Raw genomic sequence first — 15,568 nt, 5'->3', positions numbered from 1 at the left:
TAGTTTTTAGTTAATGAATTCTAAAATTTCTGAAGTATACCTTGGATTTTTATTCCAATTATTTGTTTCCACCACAAATGATTTGAAATCAATTTTAAATTCCAAAAAAAAATTAAATCTTTTGTAGTTGAATAACACTAGATTCTAAAAACGACATTTAAATCATTCAAAATCATTCATTGAATATCACCAGATTTTAAATTAAATTTATAAATACAATATCCAATAACACTAGATTTTAAATATAATTTAGAATCACCTTTCAAATAACGGTGAATTTTACATAGATTTAAAATCTATTAAAATACATGATTGAATAACATCATCTAAGAAATGATTTTAAAATCTTAGGGAGCAAAGTTAGATTGTTGAGTAATATAATTTACTCATGAAGCAAGATTCAAATCCATTCTAACAATTTTCAAATCAAATCATTGTAAGAATCTATTATACACGAATAACACCATATTTTAAATGTTGTATTCAAATTATTGATTGAATAACAAGAGATTTTAAAAAAAATTAATGAAGAGATTGTAAATCTAAGAACTAATAACACTATATTTCAAAATCATTTAATTGAGACATTCTAAATTTAATAACCAATAACACTAAAGTAGAAGTTACAATCAATCATCTAATAACAATGGATTATAAAAGCTATGGAATTTACTTTAAATCCACTATTGAATAACACCATCTAATTGATTACAAAACTTGAGAATTGATTTTAAATCACCGATTGAATAACACCCCCCTTATTAATGATAAAATCAACAACACTATAATTAATCGTCAATTTTTTCCCGAAAAAATCATCGTTACAAAATCTAGTTTTTTTTTACAAAAATTACCAAACATAGTATGATAAGATCTTATGGGATTATATTGTGATCGATTTTTAATTTTCCCCAAAAAAATAAATATAAAGATATTACAAATATATTATAGAAATTTGAAAAACAACTAGTAGATTTGTAATTATTTTCTATTGAATTAGTTCTCTAGTGTAGAAATCAAATAAAAGCATGTTAAATTTGTAAATACAGTGATGCAGATCTAAGAATTGGATTTAAATGACTAATGAATCAGTCTGAAATCAACAAAAAAAAATCTGATATGTTTTAAATCTAATGGTGTTAATTTCAATTTATACAACCAATCACACTCCCATTCTTGTATCTAATAGTTGTATGCATATTTAAATTGTCGAGTAAGCATGTTTAGAGATGATACACATTCACATATTCATGTCTAATTTCTTTTTTTTTTTTGATGAAATATCAAATTTATTGATCAAGCAAAGAATGTTATTTACATAAGTATGACTACTCTACTATCTTTATGTATGAACCAGTACTTCTTCACATACTAAGCTGGAACCAACGGCTGAGTAATCCTCCATATTTGTGATCGAATCTGTATTTGAGTGATGAGATTCTGTTTCTCACTGCCTTATCAATGCGCCGTCGCATATGATCAGTGGTGACTCTGCTTTGCTGATGACGCCTCCCATTCCTTTCTCTCCAAATGTGGTAGATTGTGGTCTGCAACAAAAGCTTCACCAAAACAGTATCAGCTTTCCCTTGACTCATTCTTTGTATGCGATGCAGTGTCCATTGCCAATCCGGATTGATGCTGATGCCAATAAGTCTCCTAGCCAGACTCTCCCACACTGTGTAGGAATAAGGACATGCGAAGAACAAATGATCACGCGTTTCATCTCTCTCTCCACAAAGCTCACAACTCTGTACCATTCCCCATTGTCTCATACGATCACCAGTTGATAGTCTATTCTTCACTGCTAGCCAAGTTATGAATGAGAATCGTGGGACCCCTTGTGTGAACCAGATTACTCGACTCCACTCGACTCTAGGCCTCCTAGACCTCACTTGCTCCCACGTACTAGCCGCAGAGTAATGATCTCTATAATCATCACTCACATGCTTCCACAATACTATGTCCTTGCCGTTCTCTGGTTGCGGAGGTTCTCTTTGTAAGATACTATTTCTCAGCTCGTGGAACCTACGGCTTCTACTTCCTCGTATGCTCCACCCTTCCAATGTAACAGCATCGCTAACCTTAGCGTGTCTCCTAATGCCCAAATAAGTAGTGCCTGTAGGACCTGTGATGTCGATCAGCTTCCCTTGCCCCCAACCAATCATCAAATCAGCTTCATGTCTAATTTCAATCAAATAAATGCTTTATATTTTACTAAAACACACAAAGTATACAACTATTCATGGATTCTTAAACTGATTCTTATTAGATCATTCTTATTTATTTTTGGTGCAACTATTCCTAACTCCTAACCTAATACTACAAAAAAAAGACATGCCCAAAACTTGTTTATTCCATCTATAAGAAAAAGGTGTGGGTGTTTGCAAAATTATAATACTAGATGTTAATTTCATAACAATTCCATTATCGTTGTTTGGTCGTGAAGAAAAATAATTTGAATAGGAAATTATCCAGTTTGGAAATTTTCAATATAAATTTTAAAAGTCGAGTTTGATTGCTCGATTAATTTTCTTTATATAATGTGTATTCAGATATATTATATTATTTTATAAATAAATGAAACGTAAGACCATTTTGTGAGCAAATTGTAATCAAATTGTGAGCAAATTGTGGTTTTAGGTATTTTAAAATAAAACGTTGATGTCACCTATATTAAACAATCAGAAAAATAAATGGTGGTAAATAGTCATCAAATAAAATATATTAATTTGGTGGAAATTATATATTTGCATAAATAAAAGGTAAAACTTGGTCAATAAATGTAAATCTACTGATTTTGACACCAATGTAAGAGAAGCTTCCCCACTCTATTTTCTTCAGTTTTTTATCATTTATGTGGCGTTAAACACATGTGCCAAAGCCTTCGTCAACGGGAAGCTCGGGTACTTATTTGAAGCGTTGAGTGTAGGGTCTAGTTTTCTTGCTACATATTTTCTGTTTGATTCTCTTAATCAGTTAAAGACTATTTTCATTTTTGTGGCGGTTGGTGGTTTCTTTTTTGTGTTTTTGGATTTGAAGATAATCGATTGTCTTAAGCAGCACAAATCTTCTTAAACACCTCAATTTATGGTTTCTTTAACTAGTACTCGATTTCATGTTGCTTTTGGATGAATGTGTTGTCTTAAAGCCATACTTTTGTTTTTAATCGGGTATTAAGTACTATAAAAATTGTAAAATTATTTTCAAGCAATAAAACTAAAAAATTAGATTTTGGCTTTTGTTTTAAAATGGACAGTTGTTCTTTCTTAAAAAAAAACTAATTTATAAAGTCTCAAAAAGCTTTGATTGGATGAACAATGTTTTTAGAAAAACAAAACTAAAAACAACTCAAAATCTGGAAAAAAAAAATCAACCTTTTTACCTAGAAAAAACTAGTTTCTCTATAAAATAAAAAGTGTATTTTGTTAAAATAAAAATTGAATAAAATATATTTTAGAAAAACAAAAACCAAAAATTACTTTAAAGCTGCAAATAATCAACTTATCAATTTAAAATTAAGTTCACTCATTACGTTTTAATTTTTAAACTAAAATTTATTTTTATTATAAATCGCTATTGCAATAACCAAATTATATAACCACACATATAATAAAATATTAGAATTTTATTTAAGACAGTATTATTAATATATTTTCCACAAATAATCAATCAAAACATAGTCTACATTGTGTTATGTTTGTATGTTTTTTTGTTAATTTTGTATTAGTTATGTATTTTTATTGTTAATGTTTATTATTTATTATATCATTATTAAACTATAAATTCTAAAAAGTTTAATCGAACGCTAACTTGTGTTATCCACAACGGATAACCTTTGACTCTTCCTTCTACAAAATGAACTTGACCAAAAACTCAGTGACAAAAAAAGAACTTACCAAAAAAACTACAAAATGAAATTGCAGCCACCTGCAATATACAAATTTCTTTTAAAATCTTCCAAACGCGAAAACATATATTAACAAAGGTGTTTGTCATTCATATATTAAACTTAAACTCACTTTCATTCACATGAATATTATTCTTATGCTTTTTAACAAAACGATCAAGGAGATGGAGGTGGTTGTTGCACACACCCACAAAACGCAAAACGCTTTTTTATCCTCTTCCTTCGCTCACCTCTCACTCCACCATATATATAGTCCTTAAGAAGAGTCCTCGTTTTGCTATCAGCCACCTTCGCTTTCACTCTATCCTCTCTTTCTCCTTCCAGCTTCAGTAACAAAAACTGTAACCTCTGTATCTCCAACTGCAACCTCCCAATCTTCTCTGATCCTCTCCTCGCTTGTTCTGATATTCTCCTCCTTCTGCTATTCTCATCCACATCAAGATCCATCGATGACTTGCTTCCATCTGATACCTCAAAACCGCTCACCACTTTTGTCACCAGCTTCTTGTTGATGCTTAGAAGTTTCTCCAACGCTTCCTCTGCTTCACTGATCTGTCCCTTAACTGTTTCGTACTCTTCCTTTCCTTTCTCCTCTCTCTCCACTTTGCTTTTTAAATCTTCAACGGCTATATGAAGATTTGAGAGCTTCTGTAAATCCGAATCAAGCCTCTCGAGAACTTTCCTCTTGTTTACTTCTCTGTTTGGATCCGTGAATCTGTCTGAGACCTCTAGTTTGTCCACGACCAGTGACTCCTCAGACATGGATTTGCCTTTCTGATGGTTTTGTGGCTTTACCTCAAGACTGTGATCATCTTCTGTCTTCACAATGTCTCTCTTACTAATCCCATATGATGAGCAATCAGAGACCTGGTCGAGTACGATATCTTTCGTGATCATTTCGCTTTCCTCAGAGTATATTTCATTGTTCTGTCTCCGCAGACTTCCACTTCTGCTTGCTGTTTTTAGTTCTTGCACTGCAAGCTTTTCGGTTACCGCCTCTTCAATAGCATTGATTCTCAAACACATTTCTTGAAGTTCTAAGAATCCCTCGTTGTTATCCACCATTGAAGCAGTGTCCTGTTACCAAAATACACACAAAAGATTAGTTACTTGACCCACAAGAAAATTTCAAAACTAACAAAAGAACATATGCAACATCAGTTCAATGGCTTTGATTATTAGACGCAGTGTTTGCTATGACAGCTTACCTTGGCTGGTCCATTCTCGAACTCGTGAGGCATGTCAATATGTGACTCCAGAGATTCTAAGCTTTCCTTCAACAATATAATAGCTTGGGAGTATTTACTCATGAGATCCCTTTGTCCTTTGTTCGCCTCCTCTAAGTTGTTCACTCTTCCTTTAAGCTGCTCAACCTCCACGTCTTTTAATGTGCTTCTTTCTCCAAGGCTCTTGTAGGCTTCCTCTAGCTCACGGACCAACCCTTCAAGCAATGTTTCACGAACAACTGACATCTGCAAATCTCCAAACAACGTTGAAGCCCGAGACTCCCATAGGATATCTTTATCTTCTTCTGTTGCTTTAGCTTCCTTGTACTTACATTCCAAACCCTCCACTGCCTTAGATAATTCAGACTTTTCGTTTTGCACGGTGGAGATCAGCAGCATAGTTTCTAGAAGTTCTTTCTCCTTCTGAACCAATTGATCCCTCACATTAGCGACTTCAGCGTCTGTTTTCTCTAGCAAACCTTTAAGCTGCAAGTTCTCAGTTTCCGTAGATTTCAACTTATCACCAACCTCGCTTACCCCTTCCTCGAGCTTACTCTTAACAAAACTGAGCATTTCCATATCCTCGTTTAGCTTCACCGCCACTGAAAGTTTCTCCAAAACAACATCCTCCAAAAGAAGAATGAGACTGCTTTGGTATATACTCTCGGAGAGAAGCAAAGAGATGTCATCTTCCAGTTCACGTTTCTCCTCCTCCAACTGCATTGTCGACTTTGACAAGTCATTTACTTGCCTGCGCAAATCCTCAGTTTCCACCTTCAAGGCTTCTTCTCTGTCTACTCCTTGGTTAACTTTTGTGGTCAATTCTCCATTCATGTCCTGCGAAAGGGAGAGCTGGTGACGATAAGATTCAAGTTCTTTCTCAAGGAGTTTCTTCCCTGCTGAAATGCCAACAGCTTCTAGCTTCAGTTGCCGGAGAAACTCAACAAGGACGATGTTCTCAATAGCGGACTGCTGGTTTTCATGAAGCATAGTTTGCATCGCATCAAGTCTATCCAATATGTCGTGCATATTTTTCTGGTCTTGCGAGTTCTCATCACAGGAATCTATACACGGGATAACTTCAAGCTTCATCAGTACCTGGAAGATCCACGCTCTCAGTATTTTAATGCAGTTAATCGAGGACTCAATCTGCACTTGTTTCCCAATGTTTTCTTGTTCTAGTTCAGAGACTAGCTTTTCCAACAGTTGACAAGCCTCTTTGATCTTCTGATTCTCGGCAACGAGGGAGGAACTCTTCTCAGGCCACTCCTGCAAACACTTCTGCAGAACAATAATCTCAACGTGAGCATCATGATACTCTCTCTCCTTGCGTTGATTCTCGTCTTTAAGATGATGGATCTTTGATTTCATGCCATTCATCTGACTCTCAGACAGTTTCACGAAACTAGCATAGTCACGGTCTTTGGCATCTAGACACACTCCCAACTCTTCAATTTTTTGAAGAGAACATTCCCTCTCGGTTGCTAGTTCCAAAACTTTCACTTTTAACTCTGCCTGTTCTTTCTCCAGCTCTTCAATGTCTTTCCTCATTATCTCCATTTGAGAGAGTAAGCTTTCTCTTTCACTAACTAAACTTGACTTGTCATCACTCAGCAAGTGGCATGAGTCTTCTAGCCTTTTCAAATTTGACTTAAGCTCTTCAAGCTCTGCATTGGCATCAGACAGAGAATTCTCCAGTAGCCTGTTCTCCTCAGAGAGTTTCTTGCTGTTCTCTGTAGCACTCTCCAAACGGGAAACCAACATGTCTTTCTCTTCTGCAAAAGCTTCCTCTAATGTCTTCAGCTTCCCTCTGATTGTTTCCAGCTCACAACTCAAATCTGATATGGAGTTCTCAAGAACAAGATTTTTCTGAACCATCAGTTCTAACTTCTCAAGCAAGGCCGTCTTCTCAATACTTTCCTTTTCCTTTACTTCCTTTAGCTTTGAGTTCTCCTCCTGTAAGGACTGGTGTTTCTTCCCTATCTGGCTTAGTTCCTCTTTAAGACAGTATATCTCTTGCTGCAAAGCATTTCTCTGGTCCACTCTCAGCTCAACTTCACCTTCAAGCTCCTTTATTTCCCCCCGTAATCTCGAAACCTCCTCCTGCAGAATTTTAATGGACGCAGCCGAGGAGAGGTTGAGCTCACTGAGGCATTTGTTCTCCTCTTTCGCTTCCTGAACTTCCTCCTGTAACCCATTGTTACGAGCCTCCATATCTTTAAGAATCTGAGACCTCTTTTGCAGTTCCAACGCCAAAGCGCTTAGCTCCTCCTGAGACTGAGAGTGCAACTGCTGGAGCGTTTGAAAGGCGGTCTCAGCCTCCACGAAACGCAAGTGTTCTTCTTGCACAGTAGTCCACAACTTCCCCATCTCTTCTTGTTTCTCCGTGAGTTCATGACTTTGATCCCCCAGCTTCTCCAGTAGACCATCAACCTCAGAGTGAAGATCTTGGTTTGATCTCTCAAGCACTACACATTTCTCCTCCGCAGCTTTTAGCTTAGCACTAAGCCTTTGGGTTTCTTCTTGAGCATGAAACAGCTTGAGCTTTAGATCCGCAATTGTCTCAAGGCACTGCTGGTACTGGAGCTCATAAGCTTCGTTCTCTTCAGTTAATTTAGAGACCTTTTCCTTTAAGCTTTCAACTTCACCATCAGCATCTTCTGCCCGTTGGTTGATTAGCCTTGCATCTTCCTCAGCCTTGCGCAACCTCTCTTCCAAGTTAGATATCGCTTCCAAGCATTGCCGGTACTGGACAAGAGCAGCTTCCTTCTCAGTTTCTGATCTAGCAAGCCTTTGCTTCAAGGATAGAATCTCGGCTTCAGCTTCTCCAGCCTCCTTCTCGGCTAGAGAGATACGTTCTTCCAAATCAGCTATGTTTCTTAAACATTGCTGATACTGAAGAAAACTGTCTCCCTTTTCAACCTCTAGCTTTCTAAGCGTTTCTCTAAGTGTTTCGACCTCGGATTCAGCTCTTGTAGCTCGTTCATTAAAACCCCTCGAGTCCTCTTGCGCACGAGATACCTCAGACTCAAGATTAGCCAGTCTCTCCAAACTCTGATCAAACTGAGCTAAGTTAGCTTCCTTCTCAGCCTGCACTTTCGCAAGAGCCTCTTTTAGCGCCACAACTTCAGCTTCAGCCTTGCTAGCTCGTTCAGACTCTGACACAACCTTCGCGCTTCTTGCCTTTCCAATTTTCAAACCTTTCCCGTTATACACGGCCTGAGGATCCTCCATGAAGGCTATGTTTCGCTTCACTGTACTCAAATGAGAGGAAGCATCTTTTTGTAACTCACTGGGGTAAACCGGAGCTCGGATAGGAGGGTAACTCTCAGGCGTTTGCGGATCAAACTCCTCTGCGGAAGAACCAGCGAGTGACTCCTCACCGAACATCATGGTGTGGTCTTGGTTGGGGAACGCTTCTGCCATAGTCTGCTGAGCATGACGAAGAGCACCTGTGGCGTGATCGTATCTTTCAGCTAAAGCACGATACGCGCGATAAAACTCTTCCACCAGTTTCATAAGCTCAGGCCGCTTCTTGTAATACATCTCTGCTCGCCTAGCAAAGGAGTCTGCATCTTCCTCAATAACCTTTATCATTTGCTTCACTTTACTATCCATATCTGTCAACAAATAAAAACATGTTAGTAAATAACAAAAAAAAAATGATCAGGCCTCAACATCTCACTAAAAAAAAATCACATTTTTAGAACAATTAAAATTAAGATTGAAGTTAGTAGCTTCAGTTAGTGACATACCTGTGAGATTATCCTGAAGCCATTTAGAGTTTTTGGGATTGTGACTATCCCACCACCAAGAATAACGTTTAGTATTAAAATTCGCAACAGCCGCCATTTTTCACAAGCCCAGAATGCTAAACAAAGCGAAAGAAGAAGCACAGGTTAAGCTTCCATAAGAATGAATCAAATCATATATAGACAAAAATAAAAAGGAGAGAGAAAATATAAACGAATATTATTACCAAGTCAACGAAAGGCCAATATCGAGACAAAAAAAAATCACTGTCCGAAGCAATCGAGAGTAGTAACCTGGTCAGAAACATAACAAACCTGATCATCAGATTAAAAAAAACGACGATTCTTCTGCTCTAATAAACGACAAATTAGACGATCACATGACCGTGGTACAGTGCTAATTAGACCAAACAGAAACTAACTACAACAGTTGGTCTGAAAACAAAGATCGCGATAATTACCGGAGAGAATAGTGTTTTAAAAAAAGTTATTCGCTTCTCCTGAGTTTTCTCCGCGTGTCTTAGCTCAACTTCTTTCCGCTGAATATCTCTCCTTCTATTCTCTCTCTCTCTACAGGCGTTTCCGCTCTGTTTCTACTTTTGACGTTATCAAGAATTGGTTAGGTACGGTGGACTTACGGAGAAGCTTCGAAATGACGCTACCACCCTCCTCTCTACTGTTTCCAAAAATGTTTTTCTTTTATTAATTCGAAGTGGCGTGACTTTGCGGCCTTGTGATCATCTTCGCTGCCAACTGGTTGGCTTAACTTAAGAAAACCTTTATGGGCCTTTTATGTCCAGAAACTAATTATTTAATCCATCCATTATTAAATGTACCAAAAAAATAATATATTTAATCTTATACTTTCCATTTCCCATGAAAAACACATTTTAACACTTGATACTTCTCTATATCTAATTTTTTTCTTTATAATGCAACTCCTTGTTTTAAGTACTATAGACTTGAATAATAACAGTTAGAAGTTTTTAATAGTTGTTAGAATTCAAATATAGTATGGTTTAAAATCATGAATTAATTTATATTTAAAAACTAATGTAGTGAGGTAGAAGAAAGTTGGTATATGTTGTGAAAAGTAGATTTAAAAATAGCATTGCCATCTCTTCTTTTTTTCTTGTTATACCATTTTTATAGCTAAAATGAATAAGCAATAATGTTGATAAAGCATAGGGACGCTGAGAAATGACAAGCTACAAAGACATGAAGTCTTGGACGGTGTGCTTTCGGTCCACTTCCGTGTCACCCTTTGTCATTTCTCCACGTTGGTTATTAGTTCCTTTCGACCTATTCTATCGGAGGGAGGATCTTGCGTGTCAAACTTTTCCAATCATTTCATGTGACCAATTAAAGTTGGCGTTCAATTTCTCAAAAAATGTTGGGGTTGGTGGGTTTGTAAATAACGGTAAGAAGTATATGCTGACGTTACATTTAGATTATAATCACAATTGTGACTGAGAATACTTATGTGTTAAAGATGGATTACTTCTTTGACGCAACTTATACCATATCTTTTTGTTACCAACCAAACCAACGAAGAGTGGTTGTTTATTCCGTCTGTATTCAGGAATCAAGACAGAAAAGAATGATTCATCTATTTGAAATAATTTGACGTCTAAGCATCATAAAAGGTTGTATACATATTTACATGGCGTTTCGAGATAGTTAAGATCACTTTCTTTTGTAAACCAAACTGCAAACGTGACTTCGTATCAACCGTTTTTCTAACATATTCTATGTATGTAATATTGAATTAATTGAAAGGTGTATTTGTTCTTCATTTTATTTTTGTCGGTTTTAAACGAGAAGGACGTATACGATGCTAAAGAAACAAAAAAAAATGAATAGAAAAATCAACACTCAACAGCCATCCATACCAACCATTTTAATAATTCTTTATCTTACATTTTAATATTTCCACAACGGTTTCATGCTCCTAAACCTATTATCTTTGTAGTTTGTATTATCATTTCCAAAATACTTAATAATTATCCCTCCATAGTCCATGTGCCTGATATGATATTCAACGTTGATACTATATTGAACTCTAAACTAATCCCTAACTAGTCAGACCAAGTGGAAATTCATACAATCCCTAATAACATCATTGTAAAAATGACAATATTCCAAAATTTATAATTAAGCCTCGTAGAATGCATCGTAATGATCGGCCCATCATGAAATATGGAGGCCCATACGGATAAAGTTGGGTCAAGCGAGAGGGTAGAGACGCAACGCAAGCGCAACATCAGACGCATATCCACTCGAGGACCAATCCCACGACAAAGCATGCCACGTCATTATTTATTGCTGATTAATCTAAGGAAATGACTACAGTAACCTCGCCTTCTTCCTTTTATCTACAGTTGCTGAGTCACACTTGTCTTCACTCGGAAAATTCGAAATCGAGATCAAATGTCGATGACGATATGGGCACTTCGCCGTGACGTTCGCCGGAAAAGTTACTCGATCCTCGTCAGATACATCTCCGGCTCTTCATCTTCTGGAAGATCTTCGGTCAAGCCTAATGAGCAGTGTATCGAGAAGGTTCTAGTGGCGAACAGAGGCGAGATCGCTTGCCGGATCATGAGAACTGCGAAGCGTCTAGGGATTCAGACCGTCGCTGTTTACAGCGACGCTGACAGAGACTCTCTCCACGTGAAATCTGCCGACGAGGCCGTACGAATCGGCCCTCCTCCGGCTCGGCTCAGTTACCTCAGCGCCGCCGCTATCATGGAGGCAGCGGCTCGAACCGGCGCACAGGTGTGAGTCTTCATTTTAGTTTATTGATTAGTTTTAGAGACTTCCGTGGAATAAAGGAGCGAACTTTATGGAACTTGAACTTTGATTAGTTGCTATGATTGGCTTAAGATTCATCATCTGTTGTGTTCATAAGACTGTTGTTACCTGATGTTTTTTTTTTTTGAATTATAATTAGGCAATACACCCTGGCTACGGGTTCTTGTCGGAAAGTTCGGACTTTGCTCAGCTCTGTGAAGATTCGGGACTAACATTCATTGGACCTCCAGCATCTGCAATTAGAGACATGGGTGATAAAAGGTTACCTTCATACTTCTTTTTTTGCACGAGCTGTCTTTTATGATCATCGCTTGAAGAACTTCTTCTTCACCTGTATGTATTCAGTGCATCCAAGAGAATAATGGGGGCTGCTGGAGTTCCTCTCGTGCCTGGGTATCATGGCCATGAGCAAGATATTGATCATATGAAGTCAGAAGCGGGAAAGATTGGATACCCTATTATAATCAAACCAACACATGGAGGTGGGGGAAAGGTATGATGTTATGATCATTGATCAAATAAGTTAACTACTCTATTAACATTTATTGGTTCTGAGGCAAAGTAAGCTTTTGTTTTTTAGGGAATGAGGATAGTGCAAAGTGAGAAGGATTTTGCTGACTCGTTTTTGGGGGCTCAACGTGAGGCTGCTGCTTCTTTTGGCGTTAACACAATTCTTCTCGAGAAATACATCACTCGACCGAGGCATATAGAAGTCCAGGTACTGGTTTAGACCCAATTATTCTGAATAGAAGGAAAACATATGTCTTAGTTTGGTTTTCTATATGTACTTCTGTTTGAGGCTTTGAGCTATATGGATTAAGTTATGACATATTCATAGAGAAACCGTTTCTGATCTTCACTTTTTCTATCAATTTAATTAATTTTCCTTCTGTGTTTACACTGTTTTCAGGTATTTGGTGACAAACATGGGAATGTTCTTCATCTTTACGAAAGGGATTGCAGTGTACAAAGAAGACACCAAAAGATTATTGAAGAAGCTCCTGCGGTAATATTGACTGTGTGTTCTTTCTGTTATTGGTTTATATCTTTTCTAGCATGAATGGAATGGATATGAGTTTGATTGAAACTCTACTTGTGCAGCCTAATATATCTGAAAAGTTCCGGGCTAGCTTAGGCCAAGCTGCTGTCTCTGCTGCACGGGTATAACTTTTAATCCTGCTTTTTCATCTTTTATAGGTGTAGTGAATTTTTAGTGAGAAATCTTAGTCGAAATTGTTTGATTATAATCTTCTTTTTTATTGCATTTACTTATAGTACACGTCCCTTGCGTTACTAATATTTGATCATGACTTAAAAGTTTACATTTGTTAATGTGAGTTCCATTGATGTGTAGTCATTTGACACCTCTTCTTGCTAGGCTATATCTCTCACTTCAACTTCCACAAGAAGCACTTATATTCTGTTACCTTCTGATATTTAAAGGCAGTTGGATATTACAATGCTGGGACGGTGGAGTTCATAGTTGACACTGAGTCTGATCAATTTTATTTTATGGAGATGAACACCCGTCTCCAGGTGATTCTTTCATTTATCTGTATAACCAAAGTTAGTTACCTCATTAAACATTTGATTATCTAAAAGAACATTGATAATCCTTCTTAGGTTGAGCATCCTGTAACTGAGATGATTGTTGGTCAAGATCTTGTGGAATGGCAGATTCGTGTTGCCAATGGGGAACCTCTCCCCATTAGCCAAGCCGAGGTGCCATTGTTAGGTATCTCTCTTCCTCCTTGCCGTAAATGGAAAATATTTTTCTTATTGAATTTATTAATTTTCAGGTGTTGATTCATCATTTTGACCAGTATATGTATCTCTTGGCAGGTCATGCCTTTGAGGCGAGGATATATGCTGAAAATGTTCCAAAGGGATTTCTTCCTGCAACTGGAGTCCTCAATCATTATCGCCCTGTTGCAGTCTCATCATCAGGTGCCGTTGGTTATATATATAAAGCTGTTTATTCTTCCATCGTTTGAAAAGAAAATTCTTATCTGTCAGACATCAGACCCTGTTCTTGTCTTGTTGAGAACCTCTTTCATGTTGAACCTTTTTTTCTCTAGCAGTTCGGGTGGAAACTGGAGTTGAGCAAGGAGACACTGTTAGCATGCACTATGATCCTATGATTGCAAAGCTTGTTGTATCTGGAGGCAATCGCGGCGAAGCTTTAGTGAAACTTAAGGACTGCTTGTCTAACTTTCAGGTACATCCCGTAGACTCCAATTAACAACATTTTGTCAAGTCCTGAATAGTTTCATTTATGATTTTTTTTTTAAAGAAACTTCTTCCAGATTCTCTCACATGCCTTCTCAGTAATTACATGAGATATCTTTTGTTGACAGGTAGCAGGTGTACCTACAAACATAAATTTCCTTCAAAAACTTGCTAGTCACAAAGAGTTTGCAGTGGGCAACGTAGAAACTCATTTTATAGAGCACCATAGAACCGATCTATTCGCTGATGAAAGCAATCCAGCTGCAGCGGAAATGGCATACAAGGCAGCTAAGCATAGTGCAGCTTTGGTAGCTGCTTGTGTATCCGCAATCGAGCATTCTTCTTGGAATGAAAGTAACCATGGTCAGTTCACATGAGTCTTAAGTCTCTTCTTTACAAGTTACATGATTTAATTTATTTTTGTGTAAACTCATACAGGGAAGCTTCCATCAATATGGCATTCTCATCCTCCTTTTAGAGTCCATCATGAAGCCAAGCAAACGATTGAGCTTGAGTGGGACAACGAATGCGAGGGAACTGGCTCGAACCTTGTATCACTCGGCGTAATAAATCAACCAGATGGAAGCTATCTCATACAGGAAGGCAGTGATTCTCCAAGTTTAGAAGTCAGAGTAACTCGAGCAGGAGGAAACTGCGATTTTAGAGTTGAAGCGGCCGGGTTGAGCATGAACGTTACTATAGCCGCGTACTTGAAGGTATAACCATCAGCATCATGTTCAAACTCTCGTGAAACTGCTGCTTATGAAGTTTGTTTTTGGTACCAGGATGGTTATAAACACATCCATATATGGCGCGGTTCAGAACACCACCAGTTCAAGCAGAAGGTTGGGATTGAATTCTCTGGAGATGAAGAAGGTGTCCAACACAGAACGAGCTCAGAAACATCATCACACCCTCCAGGAACCGTTGTGGCCCCCATGGCTGGTTTGGTAGTGAAGGTCCTGGTCGAAAACGAAGCCAAAGTAGATCAAGGTCAACCAGTATTAGTCATGGAGGCAATGAAGATGGAGGTTAGTATACAAATCTCTTCTTAACGCATATGCTATTTCATATAACAGACTGTAAACTAATTATAGTATAATTTCCTTTAATAGCATGTTGTGAAAGCACCGTCTTCTGGAAGCATACAGGACCTCAAAGTTAAAGCAGGCCAACAGGTTTCAGATGGAAGTGCTCTATTCAGGATCAAAGGTTAGTATAATTTAGTGTTAAACCTTTTTTCTCCTTTCAGACTTTTTAATTAACTCCACCCGTTTCACAAATCTTTGCAGGGTAAATAAACACGGTTACACGCTATTGATCGAACCCATCCGCTAGTTTACACGAAACCTGAACTAATAAGCAATTTGGATGTGTATATATAAACTGAAATCTTACAAAAGATTAATAAACTCCAAGCTTTTATCAAATGTTTATGCTGCTTCCTCTTCAGGCTAAGATTAAACTACAAATGGTAATTACAATAAACAATAATCAAGATAGACCGAGCCATTTCTTGAAAGTTAAACCAGGTTCACTCTTTTTGACCTGAGCCTCAGCTCTGAAGTTTTGGAGTTTTACCATTGTATCCTTCGAGTCGTACTTCTCAGCTGATATGTAGAACTCAAGGAAACTGTCTC

The 15,568-nt window shown here is 37.4% G+C and overlaps 3 protein-coding genes across 5 annotated transcripts; 1 reads left to right on the top strand and 2 right to left on the bottom strand.

Moving 5' to 3' along the window:
• Window positions 1-1,364: 1,364 nt before the first annotated feature.
• LOC103843851 lies at window positions 1,365-2,165 on the bottom strand. Its single transcript, XM_009120630.2, has one exon. It carries the CDS (start codon window positions 2,163-2,165, stop codon window positions 1,365-1,367), a length of 801 nt encoding a protein of 266 aa, XP_009118878.2.
• Window positions 2,166-3,905: 1,740 nt separating this feature from the next.
• On the bottom strand, window positions 3,906-10,205 carry LOC103843708 (protein NETWORKED 1D). Its single transcript, XM_009120468.3, has 5 exons — window positions 9,347-10,205; window positions 9,113-9,179; window positions 8,889-9,004; window positions 5,116-8,753; window positions 3,906-4,984 (listed from the first exon to the last, which is right to left on the bottom strand). The coding sequence occupies exons 3-5, from the start codon at window positions 8,983-8,985 to the stop codon at window positions 4,064-4,066; spliced, it is 4,656 nt and encodes a 1,551-aa protein (XP_009118716.1). The 5' UTR covers window positions 8,986-9,004; window positions 9,113-9,179; window positions 9,347-10,205; the 3' UTR covers window positions 3,906-4,063.
• A 1,055-nt stretch (window positions 10,206-11,260) lies between these two features.
• LOC103843706 (methylcrotonoyl-CoA carboxylase subunit alpha, mitochondrial) lies at window positions 11,261-15,380 on the top strand. 3 transcript variants are annotated; one of them, XM_033279332.1, is made up of 15 exons: window positions 11,261-11,663; window positions 11,839-11,960; window positions 12,045-12,192; window positions 12,280-12,417; window positions 12,610-12,705; window positions 12,801-12,860; window positions 13,143-13,235; window positions 13,323-13,434; window positions 13,542-13,646; window positions 13,778-13,917; window positions 14,057-14,291; window positions 14,367-14,644; window positions 14,714-14,959; window positions 15,044-15,140; window positions 15,221-15,380. In XM_033279332.1, exons 1-15 carry the CDS (start codon window positions 11,316-11,318, stop codon window positions 15,223-15,225), a joined length of 2,223 nt encoding a protein of 740 aa, XP_033135223.1. In that variant the 5' UTR covers window positions 11,261-11,315; the 3' UTR covers window positions 15,226-15,380. The 3 variants fall into 3 exon arrangements, with proteins under 3 accessions (XP_033135223.1, XP_009118715.1, XP_009118714.1); XM_009120466.3 differs by having other exon boundaries at window positions 11,262-11,663; window positions 13,781-13,917; XM_009120467.3 differs by lacking the exon at window positions 15,221-15,380 and having other exon boundaries at window positions 13,781-13,917; window positions 15,044-15,145.
• The last annotated feature ends 188 nt before the right edge of the window (window positions 15,381-15,568 follow it).

The sequence above is a fragment of the Brassica rapa genome, chromosome A09 (genome assembly GCF_000309985.2).
Source record: "Brassica rapa cultivar Chiifu-401-42 chromosome A09, CAAS_Brap_v3.01, whole genome shotgun sequence".
NCBI classification, from domain to species: Eukaryota; Viridiplantae; Streptophyta; class Magnoliopsida; order Brassicales; family Brassicaceae; genus Brassica; species Brassica rapa.
The sequence above is the reverse complement of the archived record's forward strand: the minus strand, read 5'-3'. Positions and strand labels throughout refer to the sequence as shown.